This window comes from Ammospiza caudacuta, chromosome 17 (assembly GCF_027887145.1).
Source record: "Ammospiza caudacuta isolate bAmmCau1 chromosome 17, bAmmCau1.pri, whole genome shotgun sequence".
In the NCBI taxonomy this organism is placed as follows: Eukaryota; Metazoa; Chordata; class Aves; order Passeriformes; family Passerellidae; genus Ammospiza; species Ammospiza caudacuta.
In genome coordinates, this window is record NC_080609.1 from 10,378,804 (window position 1) to 10,406,392 (window position 27,589).

A 27,589-nucleotide genomic window follows, 5' to 3' on the forward strand; every position below is an offset into this window, starting at 1 on the left:
TGGGTTCATTCTGGCTAGTAAATAAAATTGTTCTTTTTGTCACTTTTCTCAGTCGAGTTTTACTCATTGCTTGTGAGCATTTGCTTTTATTTGTTTGGGTTTTTCTTTATAAATTGCCAAAATTCAACCCTATTATTGCAAGCTTCCAGAAATCCTCTTTGTTGTTTGCATTATTCCATTCCCAATTTCATTCCCTTTCAACAGTCAGAAGTAACTAACTGGGAGGAAATTATTAGATGTGCAACAACAAAATCTGTTTTCCTCCAGAAAACAAAATGGTTGATGTGTTCTCTGATTTTGCATTTGATTACATATGTAGTGTCTGTAATGGAGGATAAAATGTAAGGACAGGAAGGCTCATTTGCAGGGTGCTACAGAGGCCTCTCTGTGCCTTTAGCATTTGTTTAGTCCTGAGAATGGGCTGGAAATTCCTGGGCTCTGTGATTTGAGGTGGTAAATAAATCATAGCAAAGTGACAGTGTATCATTAGATGTTGTGTCCCACCTCAAATCTAATGATACACTGTCATTTTGCTATGATTTATTTCCCTTTTTGTGCCAGAATAATCTGTTTGATACAGGCCCTTTCAAACTGTTCAAAAGGGAGCTTTTAATGTTGCCTTTTTATTGCTTTATTCAGACAGGTGGAACTTCTTATACCTGTGTAGTTTGAACAATGTGAAATTATCCTCTAGCAAGGGCACTGTGAAATAGCAGAGTTTCCTAACAAAAAAGCACCATGTGGGCCTCTGCACTGTAGAATCACTAAGGTGAAAAATGGTGAAATTTGGCTCTGCTCTAGCTTTATAGCCTTTGGAGGGTTTAGATATAACTGCTGTCACAGAGATGGAGTGTTTGCCAGTGGAACAAAGTAAGAATAGCCTTCTTCAGAAACCATGGAGACAGCAAACTCATAGCTTATAAAGTGTAAATAAGTATATTGACTGTTTCTTAATTACTGGTCTGTGGGACTGATTTGAATCTCATTCTCTTCCCCACAGATGTAATTTCACTCAGAGTAGAATGAGTGCTGACAGAGCCAGTGTAGTTACCATGGGTCAAGTCAGGACTTCTCATCTGAATTTGGACAGCCAGACTTTCATTTGAACCTCTCAGGATGAATGCAGGGCAGTGCTGCCAGGGGTGAGTCAGGGTATTTTCAGGTTGAAGTTCAGGGATATCTCTGAGTTCTTCCTGCTGATGGACCTAACTCCTGTGTGGGGACAGCTCAGGCTTTGTAGCCATTGGGCCTGGCCCTTAGAGTGGGAGTATTTGTTGGGTCCTTGCTATTCTCTGGCAATCTTGTGCAAGGAGAACAATTTAATATGTCTGGTAGCTTGTGTTATGTTGGAGTTCTCCTCTATGTTAATTCTTTTTTAATTTGGAGAAGGTCCTGCCATTGTAACTGATGTTGCACAGGTAAAATGAAAAAAACTGGTGACCCAACTGCCACCCCTGAGGGACAGCCTGTGCTCTTGCCCCCTGTCTGTGTCACACATGGCTGAGGTGAATAATCTTGGGTACACAGGCTTCCTTTGGTGCTCAGGAGAAATGTCTCTGTGGCCAGGCACAAACATTTCAGGGAGAGAGCATGAGGTCAGCTGTGACAGGGCTGAAAAGCAGTTTTCAGGAGGGTGTTGGTACCTTGCACTGCCTGGACAAAAGGACCTGTGGGACTGAGTGGCCCACTCAGTGAGGAACAGTTTGTAATGAGTGTTGCATGCAGCCTCCTGCACAAACACACACACACAAACATATGCTTGGAGGCTGTTAAAACTGACTTTTCTGCCTGAGCAGGTTACAGGTGATTTGCTGTGTGAAGCCAATTCAGGTCTGCCTTCCTTCTCTCCTCCCTGAGCCCCTCCTGCTGCTCTGCAGTCAGCTCCCTCTGTTCTTAAAAAAACCCACATCCTGAAAAGGCACTGAGCTGAGGGTGTGAAACTCTAGCAGCACTAGAGGAATTTATTCATGTTTACATGTGTGTGCTGTTATTCCTCAGTACTTGTAGGCAGTGAATGAAATTTTTAGCAAGACTGTGCAGTGCTGCAGCCTCTCACAATGAGAGAACTGGAATGCTGGCACAGGTTGCCCTGAGAGGTAGTGGATGCCTTATCCCTGTAAACATTCAAGGTCAGGTTGGAAAGCTACCTGATCTGGTTGAAGATGTCGCAGGGGGTCTGACTATCAGACCTTTTTTGGACACTTCCAACCCCAACCAAATCATTCCTTGGTTCCATTTCAGCAGCTCCCTGGAAAGAGAGCTGGCACTACCGGGTGCTGCAGGGACAGGCTGTGGGAGGTGCCAAGGGAAAGGGTTGAATGATGCTGTCAGCAGGACTCCAGCAGGTTTATTTTTTTTATCCTATTTACATGAACTGCCACAAGGACAGAATTAAATCAAGCTGCATTAAGGCTATGTGACCTTACACTAGAGAAGCTAGAATTTTTCTCAAAATACAACCTTTCAGTTGTAGTTAAGTGGTGAAAATAACATTAATTCTTTAAGAAAACTCACCAGACTTTCAGGCAAAATGCAGCTAGAGACTCCCAGAAGCAGTTTCATGGAGTACCAGCAGCTGAGGTGTGCTACCACCTGTGTGCACAAGTGTACCGAGTACTGCCGTGCTGGTCCCTGTGCTAGAGGCAAAAGAACAGCCCCCCAGCCATAAACTGCTGACTTTTGACTTTGCAAATTCAGTGAGCTGCGGCTTTGCAACAGAAAATTAGAATTCAGAACTTTTGTAAGGCTTTCAGAGGGGGTGGCCGGGCGGTGCCACACGTACCGCGCAGGGGCTGTGCTGCTCCGTGGCATCCACGTGGCAGCGGGCGCGGCGCGGAGGGCTCGGGCACAGCTGCTCCTGCCCGTCCGTTCCTGGGTGCATCGTGCAGCTCCAGGTGCCGCTGCTTGGGAACGGGCTGAAAAGGATCCCCCGCATTTTATTTTTCGGGTAGAAAGGGTGTGTGGGCAGAGCGGCTGCTGGGGATGGAGAAATGTGAAGGAGACGGGGGAAAAACCCGTATAGATTAAAAGTGTTGCCAGAATAACGTGGAACCAGGGCGGTAGCGTGGCCGAGCGGTCTAAGGCGCTGGATTAAGGCTCCAGTCTCTTCGGGGGCGTGGGTTCGAATCCCACCGCTGCCAGTAGCGCTTTTTTGCGCCGCAGCCCGGCGCCGCCGCCCCCTAGCGGCGGCGGCGGTGGTCGGGAGAGCATTGTGGGTAGGAGGAGGCGCCGCGTCCCCACGTGCCGGCCCGGGGGCCACCAACATGGCGGCTGCCTGACCGCTGCCCCGCCGCCACCGACACGGGGAGCGGGGGAGCGGCGCCGCCGCCGCCCGCCCGGCCCGCACACAGGTATGCCGGGCTGCGCTGTTTTTGCGCCTCCCGGGGCGCCCCGGCGCAAGAGACCCTGCGGGCGGTGGCGGGGGAGGAGCGCGGCCTGGGCTGGGGTGGGCTCTGCCCGTCCCGGGGGGACGGCGGAGCCGAGACTGCGAGGACTCGGCACGGCGGGGGCAGCGGGGGCGCGGGGCCGCAGCGCCCTGACAGGACCCGGCACGGGCCGGGGTGCGTGGAGGCCGGGCCGGGTCCGGCCGCAGCCGCGGCCCCTCGGCTCCCGCAGCAGCCCCGGGGGGCGCCGGCCGCTCCTCCGGGGGCTGTGAGCGGCGGCCCCGCCGGTGCCACCGGGGCCCGCAGCCCCGCGCCTTCCCCCCGGGGAGGGCTCGGCGTACCCGCCCCGGAGTGCAGCGGCTGCCCCTGCGTGGCACCGGCTCTGCGGGGCCGCAGCCCAGCCCAGCCGTCCCGCCCGGGGGGATTCGCCTCGTCCCCGCGGTCGGGGCGGCTCGGGCGGCTCGCTGCGGCCTCTCCGGGGCCTTTCCCCCAGCCCAGCGCTGCTGGGTCAGGGCAGGGCGGGCGCCAGGGGCGCGGAGCCGCGTCCGGCGGGAGCGCTGCCCGCGGGGAGCACGGGACGGGCACCGCGACCTGCCCCGGTGGTGTCACACAGTGACCCCTGCCCTGGCAGCACGGCCCGGCACTGCCGCACACGGGGTGAGGTGGTAAAGAAAGGTTCGTGCTTGATACATAACCTGGTAAAACCCCAAAGGTGTGCTGCGGTGACATCACCTCCAGAGAGAGGTCCTGCTGCAGAGGAGCCCTCTTGGCTTCACTGCCAGGGGATGACTGTGCAAAGCTGCTTGCAGGCGAGGAGAAAATGAAGCAAGTAATTGGGTCAAAATGGTAATTGCCATAAATGTATGGAAGGTGCTTTAGCTTCTTCTGGCAGGTTCCATTTTACTGTGTGCCGTGGGCCACCCTGAGCTACAGGGCTGCTCTGAGCCCCTTCTAGAGGTGCCCGGGTGCCAGAGGTAATGTGGTAGTGATTCAGGAAATGGCACTTTTTCCATGCTGCCGTTTCAGCATTTATACTTTCAGGTACTGATCCAGCAGGAATTCTTGGCCTTTCTTTCACATTGCATGATTATATGAAGTGTATTTCGGGTTTTAGTGTTAGCACTTTGGGGTCCGTTATTACTGACAAATTTAGGTAAAAATGAAATAGTGGAGCATTTCTTACAGGCCTGACTAAAAGTCTGTGTGTCAAATGATGTGCAAATTTGCAATTTACCTTCTTGCAGATATTTTGGCAGTAAAATAAAATTAAATCTATAATACTCAAATGCCTTTCTAAGCTCAGAGTGAGATGCAGGATTCAGTTGCTTCATCACTGATTTTTACAGTTCTTTAACCACAACATTTTTCGTCATTGGTTCTTTGTTGATGGTGTTATGGGCAGCTAATGAGCAGTTTCATGGATTGGTCCTTGCATTCTTCACTTTGCAGGAGAAATGAGAAGATTTATATCTCTTGCCCTCCTGTGAGCTGATAATTCACATTATACTTTGAGTTGCACCTTAAAGGAAAGTCCTTAAATCAAAAAGGTTCTACCAAAAGAAGTTTGAACCTGCTGACCATATTTGCTGTCTCTTAATGCTTGATTCCATTCTGTAACTCCTGTGGTATCATAAATATATGTATATGAGAAGTGTGGAAATTAGCACTATGTATGCATATATCAGACATAGGATTGTGTCTGCATGCCTTCCTTGTGATTCAGAGGATTTCTTCCAGTTGCATGAGTATTATAAGTTGTGCTGGGACACACTGCTTCCTATTTATAGATGTGTCAGTCTCACTTTCCAGTAAAAGGATCTGTAGTCATGCTTTGTCTTTACAGGACTAAGAGAAAAATGTAGTTTCTGTAACACAGCATTTCCCCTGAGTAGGGACAGGTGGAGTCACAAAGAGATTTTGTGTATAATTGCACAGGCAGTGTTCAGTGTGGGGCCAGAGACCAGATCCTTCAGGCTGTTTCTCTATCCCTCCTTAGCCCAGGGAATCTTGATTTCTCTTCTCAAAAGTGCAATAACTTTCTCAGAAGAGGGAGAAGGAGCCTAGCAGATGTTTGGCATGCAGGCTGTCAGGAAGGGAAGGGTGGTTCCCGGATCTCTCAGGGGTGTGAGGAAGGAAGGTTTGGACTCAGGTGTCCCACCTTTGGGTGTTTCCACATGTCCTCACACACCTTGGGCATCCTCCCACCATCAGCTCTGTGCTGGGTGCAGACTGCAGTTGTTCCATGTCTGCAGAGCTGTCAGGTGTTGGGACACCTGGGGACATGAGCAGGGAAGGCAGAAATGGAACTGACAAACTTCATTTCTTTAAAACATATCAGTGTGTGTTTCTGGGAGGAACTGGATGCCTGATCACAGAAAACACTGATACCAGTCAGATATCACATACTCAGGGTTTTGCTCACAGCCCAGCCTGTGGTTAAGGTACTGGCTTTTTGCTGTGAAGATGTTCTGCATTTCTACAAAATAACTTCAGATAGGAATCTGAAATACTGGGGCATAAATTTTCAAATACAAATGTATGATGCAAGGACCCTGGGACATGCTGGTGCACAAAGAAATGGAGAATGCCAGCTCAGTACCGGGAGGGGCATTTTTTTGGTAGCAGAGATTCTGTAGCTGAGAAATAGGGAATTATATTTCTAGGTGGAATGGCAGAAACACTATAAGCCTGAATGGATATTAATAACACTCGTATCCAGAATGTCTAGCCTCTCTGAAAGGTTTCTTAGATACCTCTGTGTACATTAGTGTGATATTTGAGAAGCCTGTATGTCAGCTGAAGTATACTGAGCTGCCTAAATTGTGTGGTGGCTTGAGTGTTTGAAAAAAATGCCATTTTTCCAGATGTAAAATGGATGCTGGGTTCCTTCTTTCCCAGCTGATCCTGGATGCTGCTTGTTTCTCCTCCTCTTCCTCCATAGGAGATCCAGAAAGAAGTAAGCTGTCCTCAAGGAGTGAGGACAATAAGGGAGAGTTCTTGAACACAGAGCTTGTTTCTTTGCCTGATCATCTTTGTTGCTAAAACTTTCCTTGGTCAGTTTGTGAGAGGTCTTATTTTGTTATGCCTATCTTGACCAGTACTGGCTGATTAACATAACATTGTTGCAGTGACATCCTGAATAATTTGTAAATCCTTTTGTTTGATTTCAGCAGGGAAAAACTATTGTTGATTTAGCTGAGAGATCATTTTTTATTCAGAGGTCTGAACCAGGCACAGCACTGACTCCAGCACTGGATTGAACATAATGAACTTTTGTTCCAGAGTATCCAGTCCTCAGTTAATATCAGAATCTTATTTTCATTGGGTTGGTGTAGTTATGAAGAAAAATCTGTTCTGCTGGTTTTGGAGGACTCCAGGAAAGGCTAAGCAGTGTGTTCTGGAGCTCTCATTTAGCAGTGCAGTCTGAGGAGTGGCAGGTCAGGAGACAAGGCTGCAGCTTGCCAGGGAGATGAAATCAAAGTCAGGGCATTCCCAGACTGCAATATCTGAGACAGGGACCCTGAAGGGCCAGCTGTGGCTGGAAAACAGCTGCTACCTGTGTGTTACTGTTACACACTTTATGTGTACATAAAGATACACTTTATGCAACTGCAAAGGGCTGTCTTTCCCTCCTTAGGGCTCTAGTTCAGGGCTTTCTTAGTAACTGCAGCTGTCACAGAAGTTATAGCAGTTTACCTATTGTTGAGTATCAGGGACCTGTTCATGCAAACACATACATTCCTTCAAAATACAGAATAAACAGATTATCACTGAAAGGAACCAAGTTAACTTGAACAATACTTTGGGCTGCATGTGGTATGTGACACAGATGAAATGATTCATATGACATTCCTCTTTTCTTTCAGGTTGTGCCAAGGAATAAGCCAAGAAAAAAGCTTTATTTTATCCTAGCATGGCAAATGAAGAAGATGATCCAGTTATACAAGAGGTAAAAGTGCATTGTGGTAACAGTGATTGTACATGAGAATTTATTATTATTTTTATTACTACAGTTCCCAGTATTCTTACACTGCTGAAAAAATGTGTCATCAACATCAGTGTTTGTCTTATAACCAATGGCTGGGGCTGTACAAAGAGTTATGTTGTGTGGACCATGGTATCTGTTTTGTCAGAATATCTTGTCCATGTTGGCAGATGCAGCTCAGGTTTTCACCCTTTGTAATCTGTCCATGGCAGAAGATAAGGTGGGGAATTTGCTTCTACCATTGTGTGCTCCCAGTGAACTCCATTGCATGTGTCTGGGAGCTGAAAAAATTGGAATGACTTTGATGATCTGTTAAACATGAATCTACAGTGTTCATGCCTTTTGCTGAAGTAAGGAGTTGTGTTCTGGGTATGGACTTTTTAAAGGACTGCTATGTCCCAAGAAATAGCCACAGTGTGTTGTCATTTGATATGTGATTTTACACACCAGAAGCACAAGGAAGGGCAAATCCATAGAAGGTGAAAAGCCATGAGAAAAGGAGTGGCAATTGTCAGGAGTGTATCTGAAATGGCAGCTTCCATATGTCTTATTCATGAAACATCTGTGCATTTTCAGTTCTGATGGCCAAGTGCAAGTATTGAACCAGCTTGAGGATGTGGGTGTCTCTTGTCTAATTTAGAAAGATTTTATAAAATACCAGTAAGGAACTTTTACCTTTCAGTTGTGCTGCCAAACTGAGAACTTCCTCCTCTTTCTATAATTGTCATAACAGATTTGCTTCATATCCTTGGAGGATAAAAATTCCTCTTTCACATTTGTTTGCCAAGTTTCCTTAGAGAGGAAACACAGCTAGAGCCACTGTCTGCTGCCTCTTTGTAGTGGGATTTTAGGTTTGGTTTTTAAAAAGGCCAAATGTAGAATTTCGTGTCAAAGTCTGCAGAGAGGAAACTTCTGACAGGAGAGTCACGAATCTATTTTATGTTAGAGTTCATATGAAAAGTTAATGCTGTCAGTATTTGAACTCTAAGGGTTCTACTTTTATTACAGCTGGCATCTGATGAAAGTTATTTGTTTTGCTTTTTAGATTGACGTGTTCCTGGCCAGAAGTCTACTGGAGAAGCTCTATCTATTTCAGGTATTTCTGTTAACTTTTATGCAGTGATAGTTTGTTTAAAATAAATGCAAAGAGCATAACTTAATGCTTTAGTCTGCCAAGGTCTGGGATATAGAGAACCTGTTTGGGTGTCATTTTGGAGGCAGGAGTGAGGCTGGTTGTGGTGGGGTCTGTGGGTGTGGAGACCTGGCAGCTTTGGCAGGATGGGAGATCTCCCTGGGATCCACACTGTCCTCTCAGCATTCCCATGTGGCTAAACCTGGCTCTGCTCTCCTGATCAGCAACATGTGGCCTGTACTTTCTAAACTAACATTTACTTGTATACCCACAGATATTTTACTTCTATTAACTCTACAGAGAGTTGACGCTGAGTGATAAGGTTTTCTTTTTCTGCTGGACTAATGTGTTACTGGTTATTGTGGTGTGTGAGGGGCAGGAAGGGGGCTGTGAAGGGACAAAAGCAGAGGGCTGGGAGGAAAACAACAGACTTTCTAGGTCATGTTCCCAAATCCCCTGATGACTCACAAATCAATCAATTAATGTTTTTTCTGGGTGTCTTGTCTCTGAGATGTGGCAAGTGGATCTGCATGTGAGGGGAGAGGGGAATTTGAGTTGATTTCTGTGAAATTCTTTGATCTTTAAGAGAAGAGGGGTGTATGAAATGATCTGTTTTGCAGTATCCCATTCGCCCAGCTTCCATGACCTACGATGATGTTACACATTTGTCAGCGAAGATAAAACCAAAGCAGCAAAAGGTTGGTCATCATTTGAGCCCAGTCTGTAAAAGTTTTTTTATGATGTGCAGAATGTACTTAGGAAAAGCACATTATGCTGTTGAGTTGTTCTAACCATGCAGCTACTTGCAGGACCAGATCTCTGTGCTTGAAGCTATGAAGACTTTTACTGTGTCTGTAAGGTAGAGTTCAGAATAAAAGTTTATAAATCATGGTGAGAAAGCCACTATTTTAACAGAAAACAGAATCACTCAGGGGAACATAGTTACTAATGGTAATTCAGTCTGTGGATGCTTGTGTGAAAAGAGCTTGAATCAAAAGGTCTGTGCAGTATTCAGAGAAGGGTTGAAGAAGGATTGGACCTTGGAGCCATCCTCTGTTTCAGTGTCAGTGCAAGTCTTGATTTCTCTCTTGCCTGGCAGTGAATCATCAGGAGTCCTTTTGAAATCACTGGGGCAGTACAGGTAAAGCATAGCCAAAGCCACAATCATTGCACTTGCTTGCAAATGTATCCCAGAAATCTGGCTATTATTTTACAATATCTTATTTTAAAACTGCAGCAGTAGATGTCTGTGTTACTTGAATTTGGTTCTGGGAAATGGTTAAGGGAAGTGCTTTGGTGAACTTAGGAGTTTGAATGCGTGTTTTGTTCATGAAGTCTTTTATTTAATTCAGCAAACATTTGCACTGTAAGCCCTGTACAAACCTTTGTAAATATGCTGTCTCATCCAGGGACTTGAAACTAGTTCAGTTTATGAATAACATGAAGGGAAAGAAAAAAGAAGATGGTAGCTGTGATACACAAATTTATAAGGGCTTTGACACGCCCTGAAGAATATGCTCTGTATTGTCATAGTATATAAATAGAATTATTATGCAGCAGGATGCTTATTTTTGGACATTGGTCTGAAATTTAAGGTTGAAGTGGGGGGGAATAGTTCTTCTTATAACTAAAGGTTCGGAGCTTGTTACAGTGCTCTGACAAGTGAAAATCAGGAGTAACTGAGGTCAGTGCTGAGTGCTGCAGTCTCAAATTAGCAGAATAGAGGCCTTTGCCTCTGAAGAGGACAGAGTTTTATTCTTGGTACCAGACTAGAAGGAGATCTATCTTATGAGGGATTCTGAATGGCTCCTTGGTGATAGGGAGGCTTGAATGAACTTGCTTGTGCACCTGATCTGTACTGATAAGTAAATTAGACTGATAGTGTCATGGAAGGAATCCAGCAAAGTGAATGTGTATTTCAGGGCTGCCTAAAGAACTCTGCTTTTTCTGATCCCATATGTGTACATGGAAGTTTTTGTATCTCCAGCTTGTTGTTTAAATGACCTCACTGTACCAAACCCATCTATGTGCTGTTCAGCTCTGTGTGAGATTGGCCCTGTGGATTTGATGCTGTTTATGTACTTAAATTTGCTGTAAACCTCTGAAAATGTTAGAAAGTGTGGGGTTGGGTTTTAATTGATCTGTTTGGGGTTGTGCCATGGTAATTAGCTGTCTTTCCCTGGTATTCTTTAGGTTGAACTGGAAATGGCCATCGATACTTTGAATCCGAACTATTGTCGCAGCAAGGGGGAGCAGATCGCTCTCAACGTGGATGGCGCCTGTACAGATGAAACCAGCACCTATTCCTCGTAGGTGTCCTCTTTGCCTTCCTTTCCTTTCTGGGCTGAGCACAGACATCTGTGTGTCCACCAGTGGCTGCTTTGTACACTCTTCTGTAGCAAGTATTCTTGAGAGTAACCTACATTTTTGGGGTGCATCATGAATTCAGATTTGCAGATAGAAGTGATGGATATTTGTCTGTTGTGGTTGTTGAGAGTCCATTTTGGGAATTGGTGCTTCAGACTTTTGGCACCTGCATGCCACATTGCCTGTGGAATGCCATCTCACTGCCCTCCTCTGTCTGCAGGAAGCTGATGGACAAGCAAACTTTCTGCTCTTCCCAAGCTGCCAGTAATGTTTCCCGCTATGCAGCTGCAGTTTATAAAAAAGGTAAGTTTCTTTTGCTTGACCCTCCCATCAGGGAAACATACTCATTTCAGTGTTAAGATAAGACCTGTTTATCTTTTTTTTTGGCCTAGTTTTAATTGGCTGATGGGTCTTTGAAGAAAGGAAAGTTTTCCCTTATCAGTGTCCCAAGAGTCCTTGAGTAGGTCTAGCGAAATTGTAAATATCATGTAAGAACACTCTGGGTTTGTAGATGCCTCCAGAATCTTAACAGTTCATGGTGGTCTGAAATAATATGCACTTATAGCATGAAATTATCCTTATTATTTATATTGCTTTCTTAATCTAAATATGTCTGTCTCATGTTCCTGTTCTGCACTTTTTGTCCCTCCCTTGACTGCCCAGCCCATCCCAGAGTTTTGGTCTGGTGGTCATTTGAGATGACAATATGTAGATTATTTTCAGTGATTACTATTTTACTAGGGGTCTTTTGGACTATGGGTCAGGCCTGTGCCAGAACGTGGCTCTCTACAAGATCTGGTTTCAACACAAAAGGCAAAATTACAGAAACAAGTCTTGATCTTTCATATTGCCCTGAAATCCTGAGCACTGGATGAATTTTTCACTTCAATCCTTTTTTACGTTTTGCTGTATTAAATATTTATGCTCAATTGAAGCTGCGGCTTTACAGAGACAGGGAGATAATGAAAAGTTGTGTCCTTGTGCAGTGGAAAAAATCAATTTTAACCAATATTAATTCTCTTTTTCAGGTGAACTTCACTTGACTCCACTACATGGAATTCTTCAGCTGAGGCCAAGCTTCACCTACTTGGACAAGGCTGATGCAAAACACCGAGAAAGAGAAGCTGCTAATGAAGGTAAATTCTCCACAATTGAGTTTTCTGAGGGGAGGTGAGATACAAGTTCTCTATAATGTGGCTGGTAAGAGTCATTCTGTTCTGAAGGTGTTTATTCTAACATTATTATTCCATTTCTTAGATTGTTTCATTGATTTTGGTTTTTTTACCTAAATGCTTTTATGGGCAGAGTGTGAGGGATTGGCAGAGGGATGGGAGGTGCTGGGGAGTGACAAAGGGTGGTGGTGGGGACAGTGTCCCCACTGCCACTGGGAAGGCCGTGGCAGCAGGATGTCCTATCACAGGAGCAGTGTGGTGCTGTCATACATGGCACAGTTTGGCAGGCTGGGATTGAACCCATGCCTGTGGAGTTCTCAGTGTGCTTTCTTCCTGCATGAGCCCCCAGACCAGCTTTGGCTCTTGCACTGCAGTGGTGTGTTCATTTTTGTGTTTTCTGGCAGGTGGTGATTCATCCCAGGATGAAGCTGAAGATGATGTTAAGCAAATTACTGTATGTCCACATTTTCCTTTTTATGCTGGTTCAGGTAACAGTTCAGAGTGACAGTTTGACAGTTCAGAGTGAAATGAAAGGACAGCAAACCTCAGCTGGTGCTGCTGACCTGGGCTGGGGTGGGAGAGGCCAGGTGGGCTCACCCTTGTTGCACAAGCATAAAGATGGCATTGAGAGCAAGGGGTGATTCATTGGAGCTGGAGCCCTTAGCTTGATGCTGATACACCAGATCAATATGGCAGATGGGTTTTGGGTTTTTTCCAAGGGTTTTAGGGCTGTTTTCAATGATGCCCAAATCTCCTAGGTCCGATTCTCGCGCCCTGAGACCGAACAAGCTCGGCAGCGACGTGTTCAGTCCTACGAGTTCCTGCAGAAGAGACAGGCAGAAGAGCACTGGGTTCACCTGCATTATTATGGCTTGAAGGTAGGTGTGTGCTGGCTCTGAGGAGGCTGCCTGGGCCTGAAGGCTCAGCCAAGTCCAGAACTGTTTTAAATCTGGGCCCATGGGAATCAGGGAATCATCAGAAGAATGAAGAGGAGCTCGGTAGGCTGGAACAGACCCTGAAGGGCTCTGTATCACCTGCTGGATTATGCTTTGGAGTCTCCACATTTCAAAACAGAGCTGGACAAATATAAAGGGGGTGTCTGAGTGTAAGAATCACTTGGGTCTTGGATTATAAACTGGTCTTTGTGAAAGACTTGGGAAACCCATTCAGTCAGGTGTAAGAAATCCTATTTGGCTGACTTGGGCATGTCTGTCAGGAGGTTTCAAAGGCACAGCAAGTGAAATGTTCCCACATCACATGAGCATCATACAAGGAAGTGAAAGCAGAACATCAGGTAGTGAGGTGGAACATTTGAGTGGTGGAATGATGACAGGGTGGGCATAGTTTGGAATGAGAATCAGCTCTCTGGCATTCTGTGTATTTTCAGTGTGTGATAGTGACTCTTGTTTTTTCCCTGTTTCCAGGATAGCCGTTCTGAGCACGAGCGCCAGTATTTATTTAGCCAAGGTCATGGCCTTGCTGAAAACACAGAATTAATTAAATCTCCCAGGTAATAGTTTGGTGGTTTCCTACAGAAATGGCATTAATTAGTTGGGATTGTTTTCAGAGTAATGAGCAGGTATATTCTTTAAAAATCTGCTCTTTGAAAATCCTATTCATGGTAAAAGTTGAATTGTTTTAAAACACACAGTAACAAACTAGCTTTCATCTTACTGAGGTTGCTTTCTTTGTTTCCCTATACCCTTGAGATTAAAACCTCTTGTTTTTACTCAGGGTTGTAGTTTCTTGTATGTTATCACAGCCCTACATTATTTGAACTGTGAATACTGCAAAGGAAAATTAAAACAAAAGCTTCTTCTGGATAATATAAATTAATTCTCCAAAGCCAATAACTCCCATTGTTATCAAGTCTTATAAAACTTCCCTTTGTGATTTGTGGGGACAACTGAAACTGCTTGAAAGGTGTTTGTGTCTGTTTCTTGGTGACTGCAGCTCTGCAAGAGCCTTCCATAATGCAGTCAGTGCTTCTCTGTCACCTGGGACAGCCATGGCCCAAGTAATAGTGAAGTGGCAGAGTCTGGCCCTGGTAATGGTGTTGGCATGTTTTTCTTGTAAATCAGTAAGTCAGTGATAGCTCTTCTGAAGTCTTTTGGATCTGATTCTTTCTCACAGACACTGGTAATTGCATGGGTGGGACAGAAATTTTGCTTTTTGCTGGGCTGATTCTGTCTGTGGGGTTTCACATGACCCTGCTGATGGCTGTCAGAGCAGCTGTGTTTAATACATTTCCTTGTGCAGATCCTCTGTTTGGACCCCTCTGCTGTACAAAAGAGCTGAAATTCTGACTCACACTTACTTCATATTCTCGCTTAGGGCAGAGGAATGTCAGTAACTTTTACTAGTTCTGAGGAGGTAGAAGTGGAAGGGAGAGCTCTTTTCAGGCTGATGTTTGTTTTGTAGATTCACACAAGCAGGTTTACTCTAAGTGAGAAATTATTGTACTTAAACCTGGTAAGTCTCAAGACAAGCATTTTAAAGAATGTGTTTCCTTTTCTTCTAGTGAATATTTAATGATGCTGATGCCTCCAAGCGTAGAGGAAGAGAAGTAAGTGTTTGTACATAGTGTTCAAAGTCCACATTGGCTGGATTCTCCTTTTCATGGGCTGCAAATCTGTTTATCTGCAGTGAGAAACCAATGGCTCCAAGCAATGTGCTTTCTATGGCCCAGCTGAGGACTTTACCCCTTGCTGATCAGATCAAGATCCTGATGAAGAATGGTTTGTAGCTTTTGTAACACATTTGCACTTCACTTTGTGACTTGTAGTTGCCTCAGATAAGGTGCTTTCCCCAGTATTACCAGTTCTGTCACCCCATCAGACAGACTGTCTGGCTCTCTGATTCTCTGAAGAATGTAAGTCCTAAGCCTTTCCCTAAAAAGAGCAGAGGCAGCTAATCAGACTGTTCATACACTTGCCATCAATTTACTCTTAGAAAAATTTCTAATTTAAAATAGCTTTCTGGATACACATTCAGCAAGTATCTCCTGGAATGTGGGGGTCTGAGCATGTACAGCCTGCACTTTGGCATTTTCTGGGGAGTTTTCAATGATACACACTTCATGAGTGTCACCTAGGAATTTTAATGTCTCTTTAGGATTACTGTCTGATGAGAGCAAATCCTGAGGGTTTTGCCTCAGGAATGGCCTGCCTTGTCAGGTATCTCTGCTTACAGATATTGCCAAAGATATAGGTTGGGTTTTTTTTTAAATTATTGTTTTATTAATATGTTAATTTGTGAGCCAGTTCAGCCAGTCAACTCGGCTGTAACACTAGCAGCTACTTTAAGAATATATGATGCCTACAGCACAGGGGGGTAAAACTAAGGCTTTACTTCTTTCCCCAAGATAAATCTTTGCCCGTGCACACGCTGAATCCCCGTTGCTGGCTGTGCGGGTGCTGTTGGTGACTCTGTGTTTGCCTTGCAGTGAAGGTGATGCCGTTCGCCAACCTGCTGGGTCTGCTGGGCTCGGGCACCGACCCCACGGCCGTGCTGCGCTGCGTGCAGCAGGTGGCGCTGCTGGTCCAGGGAAACTGGGTGGTGAAGAGGTACGGCCCGGCCCGGCCCGCCTTTGTCCCGGCATCGCCCCGGCATCGCCCCCGCATCGCGCCGGGACCGCCCCGGTTCTGCCCCGGCATCGCCCCGAGACCACCCCGGCATTGCCCCAGCACCCCTCCGGGCCCCCAGGCCTTGTGTCCCCCACCCACACTCCCAACTCGCGGTTGGAACCTTTGGTTTCTCGTTGTCAGCGTCTCAGTGCAGCTGCTCCGTATCCAAAGGGTTGCTGTGAAAGGATGATGTGAAAGGATAATGCCTTAGTGCCAGTCCCCAAGTGGGATTGTGGCTGAGCAGTGATGTAATCTGTGTTTGCATCGGAGTTGTGACAGGTTTCTGATTTCTGCACTCATGTTCTTTTGTGAGAGAGCTGTTCTGAGTTCTTCCAGAGATTAGCATAAATAGAAACACAGAAAATTAAACCAATGTCAGCTATAGTATTTCTTAGCAAAATTCAGTCCTGTAAGGATCTCTCTGCAGTCCTGTTGCTGCTCTTGTCAGCTGAAAACTACCCTCAGTAAATCAAGCATGGTGGTACTGAGTGTACCACATGAATTGGAGTCTGTATCATCCTGTTTATTAGGATAGAGCATCCTATTGGGAACTGAAATCTAAAATGCAGTATGATTTTTTTTTTTACCTGGGTGGAGCCCTGCATGCAGAGGTTTACAGTCTCTGGAATAGCTGTGTTAAGATGAATGGCATCAGCTGCCAGGCCAAGTATGCCAGCAGGGTGTTTCAGCTATTGTGGTGCAGGCCTGTATTAGCAATGTGACCAGCTTTTACAGCAGCCCTGCTGTCCCTCCAGCTGGTACAGGAGAGCTGGGAGCAGCTTAAAAGACAGTATTGTTGGCATTGAGATTGTTCTTAGGTTAGAGCTGATTCTTTGCTGCTAGTCTGAGGAGGATGTGAGGATCTGTAGTGGATGGAGTGTTTGAGCAGCACACATCAGAGCTTTGAAAAGAGTGGGGACCCATTTCTTCGGCCTGGGTAGGATCAAGATTATGAACCTGAATGGCTGTGGGGCTTTGGAAAGCCTGGTAACATCAGCTGGCCCTGCAAGCAGACAAGGACACAGACACAGAGTAATGTGGTCTCAGGGCTGTTGATTCAAGTATAACATTCTGTAATATTGTTCTGTTAAACCCTTGATTGCTGGGAAGGAAATAAAAAATTGTCTTGCCTGTACATCAGCATTTGGCTAAATGCTGCCTCCAAGGCTGCATACCAAGTTAGCCTAAGCACTTCTTAGGATCATTCTGGTCTTGTTTACATGGATCCAAGGGAGGGTAGGCTTTGCAAGAACAAAGCAGAGCTTGTAGCTGTGTTGCACACACCTGCTTGCCACAAGGCTGTGCTTTGCTGGTCTAAGCCTTTCTGCACTAGGGTAATTGCAGTGGTGTAATTATGCCAATGTTAATGCCTTTAATGAAAACCACGCTTTGCATAAAGGTGTAATTTAACTGCAGAACAGGGAGGGCCTGTTTGTTATGTTAGTCTTCACTAATGCCATTTTTCTGGAGTACCTAGTAACTAATTTCTCTTCCTTTTTAATTAACAGTGATGTTCTCTACCCAAAAGATACTTCTAGTCCCCATAGTGGAGTTCCTGCAGAAGTGCTCTGTAGAGGGAGAGATTTTGTTGTAAGTATAAAAGTGTTTGTTGCTTTTAATGAAAACACAGGTGAAGCTTGCCTGGGAGGCCACAGCATTGCAAAACTCTTCTGCTGTTCTGCAGGGAGGTGTTTCCTCCAAGGAAGTTGTTTGTGCTTTAATCCTGAAGGTGTTGTTACAAGTCTGCTGTGGGAATGTTGGTGTAGGCTCACTTTGTGTCTGCCTGGCAGGTTCAGATCATCTGTCATTAGCAGCATTCATCCTTTCTAGCACGTGCTGCAGAGCACTATCACATTGCCCCCACCATTCAGTGTGGGGCTTGCAGAACAGCCAGGACTGGATAATGAAGTGTTTGTTTCTCCAGCTCTATTTCCGAGGGCTCAGGACTGAGGGCTCAGGAGGGCAGTGTGGGTAAGCCTTGTGCTCCCTGAGCATGCACTGTTGATCTTTAAAAAGGACTTTATTCCCTAGGGCTGCTAATCAGTGAAAGGACTTTGTTCCCAGGCACCTTTTGTGAGCAGTAGCTGCACATGGAAGTTGAAATGAATATGGGTCTTGTAAACACACACATAACCACAGCAAAAAGGAACAACCTCTGCATTGTGTTTATTTTCACTAACCATGGAAAGAATTAAGGTCCTAAGTGGTTCCTAAATTCATAATCAGTTTATGGCTTCCGCCCCACCAGAGCAGCTCTGAGTGTACAGCTCTCATTTGTTTCACTTAGACCTGAGTGTTTCTGCAGAGTTTGTTCATGAGGTTTAGCTCTGAACAGGAGAATGCTCTGCAAGAGACTTTAAGGGTATTACAGTACTACTGTAAGATCAAACTGATGGTGATTGAAGCTGACTTTTCCTTGTCTCTTGATGTCTGCCCAAGACTCTGCCAGATGGAAACCTGGATTCAGGTGTGACCCAGTGACATAAGTGCTCAGGACACAGCAGATTAGGTGACATGTCTTCTGTAAAGTTCAGGAAGCAGAATTATTGTGCTCAGTTAAGTAAGGGATACTGTTTTAATATTTAGGATGAAAAGATACATTATTTTCATTTGGATTATGTCAAATATACCTTCCATGAGAAATGGATCTGTGTTGATCTTAAAGGCAAATAATTTGCTGATTAATACTACAAGAAGGAAAAAGTTCAAATGTTAGAAAATAGAAAGGATCAATATTTCTGGCTTTCAGACAAAGAGAAATGTGTGGTTTTAAGACTCAGAAATAGTATTGAATGCTGTATGGCATCTGTGGAGAAAATGTGTTCTAGCTTATAAAGTGAACTTTATTTCCCTATATTTCTGCAAAGTTATTAGTAAGTTTAAAAAACATTTATGGACTTCTTGTGCTTTAAAACAGAAATGCCCTGTGCCCTCAAGTGAGTGGATTGGGTTTGTGTGTTTGTGGGCAGAGAGAAGCTGAATGGGAGAGACGGAGGCATGGATGATGTTGTAGGCCAGGAAGAAATTGTCAGTAATGAGATTTTGGATTCTTAACAACATTATTAATACACACAGACTAAAAGAGGCTGTGCCTTATTTCATGGAGACAGGAAGAAATGAAAGGTCATGTTCAGTGTTCTGCCCAAGTCCTCTCAGCCTGCTGTGCAGAGCACCTGGCTGTGCCCTACCTGGGGACAGGTGTGTGAGTGACAGGACATCTTGGCATGACTGTCACTGTGATGGGGGTGGAAGAAGGGCACAGGCACTTTGGAGGGGCTCTGTGCTGCTGAAGGGCAGCAGCCATCAGCCTGCACAGGTCCCTGTGTAAGAGTGCATGGAGAGAGTCAGAGTCTTTAGGCTGATGATGAAGTGTGTGAGAAGTGACTTCTGGGGTCCCAGCATCACTGCAGTGCTTTAGTTGTTTTTTTTTTGTTTGTTTGTTTGGGTTTTTGTTTGTTTGGTTTTTTGTTTTTTTGTTTGTTTGGTTGGTTGTTGTTTTTTTTTTTTTTTTTTTTTTTTGGTTTTGAAACTGAATGGAGTTTGAGTTCAAGAGATTCCTTGTAGCTTTTGTAGTCATAGGTTTGCCAAGGCACACCATGGACTCTCAAAGCTTTTGGGCCTGTGTTCATGGCCCTTGGAGGACAGAAGGAGCCAGATGTTTTTCCTCTGGCTGAGAATCACTTACTTCTGCATTCTTGAAGGGATGGGGGTTCTATTTTTGTGGTAACATCGTTGAACAGGGTCATTGCTACAACTTCAGTGAAGCTGCTGCTACATGCAGTTGTTAGGTTTTCCTCTTTTGTTCCCTCCTAGATGTGGAAGTTCACACAGGACCGCTGGGTGGTGAGAAAGGAAGTAGCAGCAGTTACAAAAGTGAGTGGATTCCTTTTCTTCCCAAATCCAAAGGTGGTGATAAGCTGGCCAAATGTTGCTGGGCATTGTGTGGGTGTAGATAGTGGGTGCTGCTGTGAGCCTTCCCTCTCACAGTGCCTGCTTTGCTCTCCATCTGGAACAGGTACAGATAATACTCTTTCTAGAGAAAAACATTCTGAGCAGCTCCCACGAGCTTCCACAACTCCACACTGGCCTTGTAGCTGAGGGACTGGAATGCATCCTGTCCTCTGCTGTGCTTCAGTGGAAAGCTGGGCACAGTTTGAATTGAGCTGACTGAAGGTGCTCACACAGCCCACAGAGGCTGCTCTGCTTTGGGTGTCTTAAGAGCAACTCTTCTGTTGGCATTTGCCAGTTACAATATTGAGTAAAAACTTTAAAGCAACTCAGGCACCTCAACATTCTCTTAAAAGTAGCAAATGAATGAGAAACATTAAGTCAAAAGGACAAACCCCAAATTCTTTAAATGGACTAAAATGATGAAACATGAGTCAGTTTATGCATGGACCATCTATTTTTGGAATGTTAGAACCAGTGCTGCATAAAAGCTGGGCATGTGTAGGTGCAGCATGTCTGGCCTGCAGCTCTAAAATAAGATTAACATTGTAGAATATGCTTCTCTTCCCCATAGAGCCTTTTCATCTCAGTTTGGAAACTCCCTTTTCTTTGCAAAACATGCCATGAGCTATTTGACTCTGGGGTGATTAATCACCACGGCTCTCTGAAGTCCTGGGCTTTTAACAGTGTGTGAAAGTGTTGTGCTGCAGAGCAGGATGAGCATCTCTGACTGAGCTGGGTGTGTGCCCAGGGAGCTGCTCCATGCACACCAGATCAGCCCAGCTCCTGCCCCGTGCACAATGCTCACTGCTGCATCTGTCCTGGCTAAACTGACTTCCATGCTATTTATGCTTTTGCTTTTTCTTTTAGCTTTGCCCAGAAGATGTGAAAGACTTCCTAGAGCACATGTCTGTGGCAAGAATAAACAAAGGTTGGGAGTTCATGCTCCCTTACGATGAAGATTTTGTTAAGAAGCATCCAGATATAGTTCAGAGGCAACAGATGCTGTGGATGGGCATTCAGGCCAAGTAAATATTTTACTGTATTTTGGGGAAAAAGCTAAAAGCAAAGAACTGTTTAGTACAAGGGTTCTGTGGGTACTGATAGATAATGTGATCTGTAGTGCCTCCAAGTCTGTCCCTCACAGTGCTCAGTGGTGTGGTGGGAGGTGTTACTGCATCCCTCAAGTCATTCCTGCTTCCTGGAGAGATGGAAGGTTCTAGCTAATGGCTAAAGCTGGTATGGCTGCATGCAGACATAACAACTGAAACGCTCTTGGAATATTATGTCTTTGTCTTTCAGATTAGAAAAGGTCTATAATCTCTTAAAGGAACACTTGACACCAAAGAAACAAGAGGCACAATCAGGTAAATGGAATTGTGCTTGGATCATGCTGAAGCACTTGCATGTATTCATCTGCCCATCCCTATTCCTGAGTGGTGTTTTGGAGTTCCTCTCTGATTTTGAATGTGGTGGAGACTGGTTTTGTTTAATGTATTTTCTTTCTTAGTGTTTTCCTCTGGAATATTTAAGACAGATCTTGGTCTGTACTAATGTTACTGAGGTTGGGGTGACATCTGTGCCATCCTTGTAGCAGAGCCAGGAGGAGTCTGTGGCCCTGGGGACTCGCTGTTTGACACTGTAAAATCAGCTGGTTCTCTTACCCACTTGCTCATTTAAGGCAGCTTGTGGGGTGTAACCAGCTCCTGAAGGGAGGGCAGACAGAGCCAGTGCACAAATAATTCTCACCTCTCAATTTAATGTTAATGCAACTTAATGTGAGTGAGGTGATTTTTTACCTCCCTGATTTGCAGGAGGCTCTCTGGTGTGGTTGAGGGCCAAGCAATTACTGGAGAATGTAATGGCAGGAGGCTGTAAGGAGGTGTGAAGCTATCTGGTTTTGACATCCTTCTCCAGTATGTTTGCCAGTGAGACTATTAAAGTAGCTGCTCCAAAATCCTAAAAGATTGTAAAAACTTGAGATTCCAGAGTTTAACTGGACATTTGGCTTGGTGCCAGACACTGGAGCAATTGAGGAGTGTGAGCAGAACTGACAAAGGAGCATATGAATCCATTTCAATACCCTGTCTCTGATGTGCTCAGAAGGATTAGGTGCTGGGTTGTTGGAGAGGATTAGTGAGCCTGACAGCAGAGAAGGTAACAGCATGTGTGCTGGGCATGCCTTTGCCTCAGACACTGCACTCCTTGCTTTGGCAGGGACTGGGCTCCTCTGCTGCCAACACAGCCCTTCCTTTCCCCTTTGGATGTCTGGGTGTGGAGAGGGGAGGAAGGGCAGGATTCCATGGGAGAGAGCTCCTTCCTGTCCCTTTCACCCCATTACTGCGTGCTAACACTAAGCACAGGGTCTGAGCCTCTGGTCCTGCCTCTGGCAGGGGCTGCACCAGCCCCCACCAGCCACTAGGGAATCTAAAAGACAAAAAGAAGAGTTGTTAGACAGAAGTATTTGGGTCACAAGCAGAGATGTGTAAGCAGTTTGTATCCTGGTTTCCTGAATTGTGGACAAGGCCCTGGTGATTGAACAAACACACTTTGCTTTGGATTCCTTGACTGGAACACCCTTCCCAAACACTTGGCTTTAGAAAAACACACACTGCCCTCAAAAATATAGCAAAATCCCTCAAAATGTAAAAATCAAATCAACAGACTGGGTTTATGCCTTAGATTTCATAAGATGTTTCCTGGTTTCATTTCACTATGAGCCCTGCTGAGATTTATGGTACCTTTTGTTTCTTACCAGCTCATCCCTTACTGGTTTCTGGGGAGCAAAGGGTCAACATGGCTAAAGCAAAAGTGAAGCAGAACTTTGGGCAGCTGGAGAAGGAGCTCCAGAGGCAGAAGGCAGAGATGAAATCCAACGAGAGCTCGGCCAAGCCGGACGTTGCCAACATCCGCATCAAGGAGGAGCCTGTGAGCCTGGAGGAGCCCATGGACACCTCAGCCCACGAGGGGCTGAACAATGGCCTGGTGAACGGCCTGCACCCAGCCCAGGGCCCCCTGGACCCTGTCAATGGCCACCTGCCCGGGGGCTGCATCGACAGGGTCGCACAGGAACTGAAGGCCTTTGTGTCCTCCACGTTTAAGAAACAGTTTGTGCTCACCCTGAGTGAGCTTAAACGGTTATTTAACCTCCACTTAGCCAGCCTGCCTCCAGGACATACCTTGTTCAGTGGCATTTCAGACAAAATGTTACAGGACATGGTGTTGGACACTGGCTGCAAACAGATATTGGTGCCTGTAAGTATGGTTATCTCTTGGTGTGCTCTGGGGGAGGGATTGGAGCAGGGGGGCAGTTAAACATGTGAGATGTGAAATATTTGTGTCCTGTGCTGATGGACCAGAAGGACAGATGTGCTTGGATGTGTTGGATCTGCTGGAATTCTGTCTGGGCTCCTGCTTCTGGCAGGCTCTGCATTCTGCCCTGTTGTCCTTGGGACTCCATTTCCTCATCCAAGGTGTTGGGTGTGATTTGCTGTCCCAGCTTGCTCCTGTTAACTTGGGCAGTCCCAGATTCCCATCAGCTCTCCTGGAATTGCACAAGCTCCTTCCCTCGGGGACAGGGACCCAGCTGGGAGGGGAAAGGTGACATTGACTGCCTGGGAGCAGCAGGGCACACCCAGCAGAGCCTCTGGGAAGCAACAGAGCCCATGTGCAGCAGGTTCCCTTGGCCTCTCTGCTTCCTCTGGGCTGTGCAGAGGTGTCTGTGTCTTTGTCTGCATGGAAACAATGTGGGTGATTGCGTGAGACAGAGCAGGGCTGGGAGACTGCATTGCTGAGGAGAGCAAAGGCAGTCTGGCATCATGGGAAAGAGCCTAAAAGGAAATTAATTTTACAAGACATCTGGCACTGCTGATTGGGTTACACACAGAAGGAGCTTGGGAGCAGCTGCCTTTGGGAGAGAGGAGAAGGAACATGTGAACTGCTCAAAGGAGCAGGAAGCAGGAGGGCTGGGAGAGCCTGGAGCATGGGAGCTGCTGGGGGCAGCAGGAACGTGTTCAGTCGTGTGCAAAGTACATGTTGTGGCACCTGGGAGCCAGGCAACAGCCTGGAAATGTCACAGGGAGAGAGAGCACCAACTGTGGGGCTTGCTGCTTCCTCTGCTGGCACTCTCCAGGTCCTGGGGTGGTGCCTGCCCGGAGCTGTCTCAGTGCTGGCCAGGCTCTCCCCTGCACCTGGTGTGATGTGTGCCTCTGCCATGCTGAGGGTGAACAGCTGGGGTCATCCCTGCTCTGCTCCTTGGGGCTGGGGCTTATTTGCTTTGGAAATTTGAGGATTTTAGAAATCCACACGAGAAGTGACAGTGAGATCGTTTCTCTTTTCAAAAAGCAAAATAAAATCCTGCTGAAGAGAGTGGCCAGGAGCTTCCTTCTTTGTGGAAAACCCTGTCACAGGAGACCTGCAGAAGTGGTCCCTGGAATGTCTCTCGAGGACACTCTTGCAAGTTTAAGTTCTGCTAACTCAGAATTTGCTGCAGCTCTTGTGTGTGAGCCTGTACTGCTGGCAGCAATGTAAATCACTGCCCTGAGCCTGCCCTGATGCTCTGTGCACATGGCAGAGGTGCTGGGGCTGGGTTTCCTCTTTGCATGGGCTCAGACACTTTGGTGTTTCTTGATTGTTCCCCTGGACAGTTTTGTCAGAACCCAATAAGGGCCTGAGCTCAGGGAAAGCCCTGGAGGGTTGCTCAGTGTGGGATTTCATAGTTACTCATTAGTTTTCTGTAATTGGAAGTGCTTTGGTGATAAAAATCAATGATCTGAGGTAATTAAAATGATGTTCTTTGGTGGGTGAAGACACTCTTGGCTTGACTGCTTACCTATTATAGAAAATGTGTGGCTGAAAATGGCAATTGAGACCTTACCAGGTGAATGCAGGATCTGTTACGGAGCTGACCAACAGATAAACTCACACCAACAGGGTGTGAGGTAAACAGCATTTGTGGGGAGCCAGAGAGGCCACTCAGCTGCAGCTGAGGCCGTGGGGATGCCTGCAGGGTGCTGTGCTTGCTGTCCCTCATCAGGTGTGGGGGAAAAGCACAGGTCAGGAAAGAGCAAATCCTGAGCTGGTGCTGCCGTGGGAGAGGGTGAGGAGAGGGGACAGAGGAGAGGAGCCCTGGGCAGGCAGGGCTGGGTGCCTGAGCCACTCTCCCTCCCCGTGGAGGTGTCTGTGCAGGGCTCTGGCTCCTGGGCCCCCACACCCATTTCCTGCAGCCTGGGGGTGGTTGCTGCTGCCACAGCTCCCTTCCCATGGCCCCTGCAGTGGCAAGGTTCTGCCCAGGGATATTGAGGATATTTTTGAGGCCTCAGGAAATGATGTAACTGTGTGTGTTGTGTGTGTCCTGCCTGGCTGGGCTGAGGGAGGGGAGTGCAGCCTGCACTCACAGAGAGCCCTGCAGGCTGTGCCAGTGCCAGGCTCCCTCAGAGGTGAGATCAACAGTTTACCTTCAGGATTTCTCCAGCTGATAAGGTTTTTTCTGGCACTCTCAGCCCCCTCCATCTGGTGTAGCTCTAACTGAGGCTGCCTGGCAGTGGCTCAGGGCTGAGTGAGAACTTCCCAGAGCCCAGGGCTCCTCCCTGAGAGGTTCCACTTGAACGTGGCAGCCCTGGGACCTGGGGCAGCGTGGAGTTCATCTCCCAAGAGCCTGCACTTGCTCCAGGATCTCAGAGCAGGAAGGGACACAGGGCAAATATTTTTAAAAGGATTTTAAGGTAGCAGAGAACTGTATCAAGGTGAGGCTGGAGAGATCAAGGTGACATAAACCAGCAAAGGGACAGCAGATGGCAAGGCAGTGAACTCTCTGTGCTGTGTCTCTCTGAGGAATCCCTGGTGGCATTTCCCACTCCCAGGCTGTGTGACAGGAGCAAGCAGGCAGGGAGTGTTGGCTTGCAGCAGTTTGCAGAGGGAGGCTGGCTGGGAGGAGGAGATTCTGTGAGTTTTTCTTCCCAAGTACTGTGTTTGTTTGGAGCCGTTTCCTCCCAGAATGGCTGGATAAACACAGCTGTGGCTGAGGCACGAGGGGTTTGCACTCCAGGCTGTGCTGGCTCGCTTGTGGAGCCCAGCAGGTTGTGCCTGGGTGCTCCCAGTGCCCTGCTGCCCTTTGCCATCCCTGCTGTGGTGTGTGGAAGGAAGCTGAGTATGTGATTTTATCTCTGCTGAAAACCTACAAGAGAGATTATTCCTCAAAAGCAAGTGTCCTTGTGGGAGGAGAATTATGTCAGGTGCTGTGAGCCTAGTCAGCCTGAATCCTGGCTCTAAACCAAGTGTAAAACCTTGTTATATCCCAGCCATTTGGACTAACCTGCAAGTCAAAGCTGCTAATCCCACTAGGCAGCTCCCACTGGACAAAACCCTCCCCCTTTGCAATAAGATCAGAGGCAGAGCATGAAAGGAATGCTGATCCTTTCACTCTGTGATGCACAAGTCTTCTGGCTGGTGAGGGAGGCTGGGAAGAAAGGTTTGGTTTGTAGCAGCAGCCAGGACTGAGGGATGCTGGAACAATTGGGACTGGCTTGTTAGCTTTTCACAGATGATTGATTTAGGTCATCTGGGTGGTTAGCAAGGAATAAATCGTTAGTGACAGACAGGAAGAGACATGTCAGAGTGAAGGCATATTCCAGCAGTGCTCATTAGTCACTGCTGCAAGGGGAAATGTTAAGACAAATGGATGGTGTTTTATTTTTTTTAGGGGGAGAGGCAGTTGTGCTCCTTCCTGTCTGCAGGGGTGTGAGGCTTCTGCCTCAAAAAATGAAGGTGTTTCTCTAGCTTGGCACATGGGGGGAAAACAAAACATGCAAAACCACTGTCGCTTCTGGAGCCTGAAATGAGCCAATAGCTGGTTCAGTGTCCCTCAGTGCTCAGTCTTCTGAGTGCTGTAGTCTGCTCCAGAACAGAGATGGCAATACAGCAGAAGCTTGTCAGTAATGCTCATTTGGGATTGGTGAAGCAGATAAGTGCAGGATGGAGTGAATCTGTAAAACCTGACAGTGTAAAGGTAAAAACTGCCTGAAGGACCCTGCAGTGCACTTGGTGCTCTCAGCTGCTCTGGATGGTCTGGAAGCAAAAACTGCTGACAGGAAAAGTCTGCAGATATCTTGCCGTGGGGATACCATCAAGGTCCAAGCCCTGGGATTGTTCTGGTACATAGTGGTCAACTCTCCACCATGGGAAGAGTGGGAAGCTGTCCCCATGCACAGTTCATGGGATTCCAGTATGTCCAGCTGTTCCCTTGAAAGCCCAGCTGTGGTTGGTGTGTGACAGATGTGGCACCAGTGCCCTGTGCAGGGTGTCCCACCCTGGGCAGAGCCATCAGTCAGACCTGGGCATGTTGAGACACCTCAGGGTGCCATTCCCTGGGTCACAGCTGTGACACAGACCATGATTCCGCTCTGGCACTGGGGCTGTGAGAAGGTGCTGAGCAGGCACAGGGCAGCCAGAGCCAAGGCACCCCTTCCAGTGTGGGGTGGGACAGCAATTGGGTTTTTTCAGCATTTTTCCATGGCAGCCAGTGTTTTGATTGAGTAATGGGTGTCCAGGGATACAGTATCATGGAATCATTAAGCAGAACTCATTAAATAGCTGGTTATTTTTAACAGCCTCTTGTTCTCAGTTTCCTCCACAGACTGCTGCCTCACCAGATGAACTAAAGGTCTATGCACTTTGGGAAGCTGGTGACACTTATGATCAGGTAAAGAGAAAATAAATGACGTTCCCCCACTATATTTTTATTGAGTGTTTGGCATTGTTTGCATCCATGTTTTTGGAACTGGTACACCAGATAGTTTTTCTCTTTCTCTATGGGTATTTTCAACACCAACCTGTTTCTAGCTGAAAGGAAGCTCATAACATGTTGGTAATCATGTCAGTATCTCAGTGGCTGTTTCTGAACCTGTGAGAAGAAAGGATTCTCCAGTGCAGGCCTCAGACCAGGATCCAGTGCAAGGCTTTTTCCTTTTGATGGTAAT

General features: G+C 46.6%; 1 protein-coding gene and 1 non-coding gene across 2 annotated transcripts in view; both read left to right on the forward strand.

Annotated features, from left to right (window-relative positions):
• Positions 1–3,058: 3,058 nt before the first annotated feature.
• TRNAL-AAG (transfer RNA leucine (anticodon AAG)) lies at positions 3,059–3,140 on the forward strand. The gene has a single exon. It is a non-coding gene; the product is annotated as a tRNA-Leu (tRNA).
• A 94-nt stretch (positions 3,141–3,234) lies between these two features.
• Positions 3,235–27,589, forward strand: part of POLR3E (RNA polymerase III subunit E) — a 28,024-nt gene continuing 3,669 nt past the window's right edge. Inside the window, exons 1-19 of the mRNA XM_058816213.1 lie at positions 3,235–3,350; positions 7,250–7,332; positions 8,414–8,464; positions 9,121–9,198; positions 10,694–10,809; positions 11,088–11,170; positions 11,896–12,003; positions 12,444–12,493; positions 12,798–12,917; positions 13,464–13,549; positions 14,561–14,605; positions 14,686–14,777; positions 15,485–15,605; positions 17,174–17,255; positions 19,479–19,538; positions 20,484–20,641; positions 20,916–20,980; positions 22,372–22,868; positions 27,235–27,312. Of these exons, the coding sequence (XP_058672196.1) occupies positions 7,297–7,332; positions 8,414–8,464; positions 9,121–9,198; positions 10,694–10,809; positions 11,088–11,170; positions 11,896–12,003; positions 12,444–12,493; positions 12,798–12,917; positions 13,464–13,549; positions 14,561–14,605; positions 14,686–14,777; positions 15,485–15,605; positions 17,174–17,255; positions 19,479–19,538; positions 20,484–20,641; positions 20,916–20,980; positions 22,372–22,868; positions 27,235–27,312 (1,926 nt within the window). The 5' untranslated portion in view covers positions 3,235–3,350; positions 7,250–7,296. The remainder of the gene's footprint in view (positions 3,351–7,249; positions 7,333–8,413; positions 8,465–9,120; positions 9,199–10,693; positions 10,810–11,087; positions 11,171–11,895; positions 12,004–12,443; positions 12,494–12,797; positions 12,918–13,463; positions 13,550–14,560; positions 14,606–14,685; positions 14,778–15,484; positions 15,606–17,173; positions 17,256–19,478; positions 19,539–20,483; positions 20,642–20,915; positions 20,981–22,371; positions 22,869–27,234; positions 27,313–27,589) is intronic.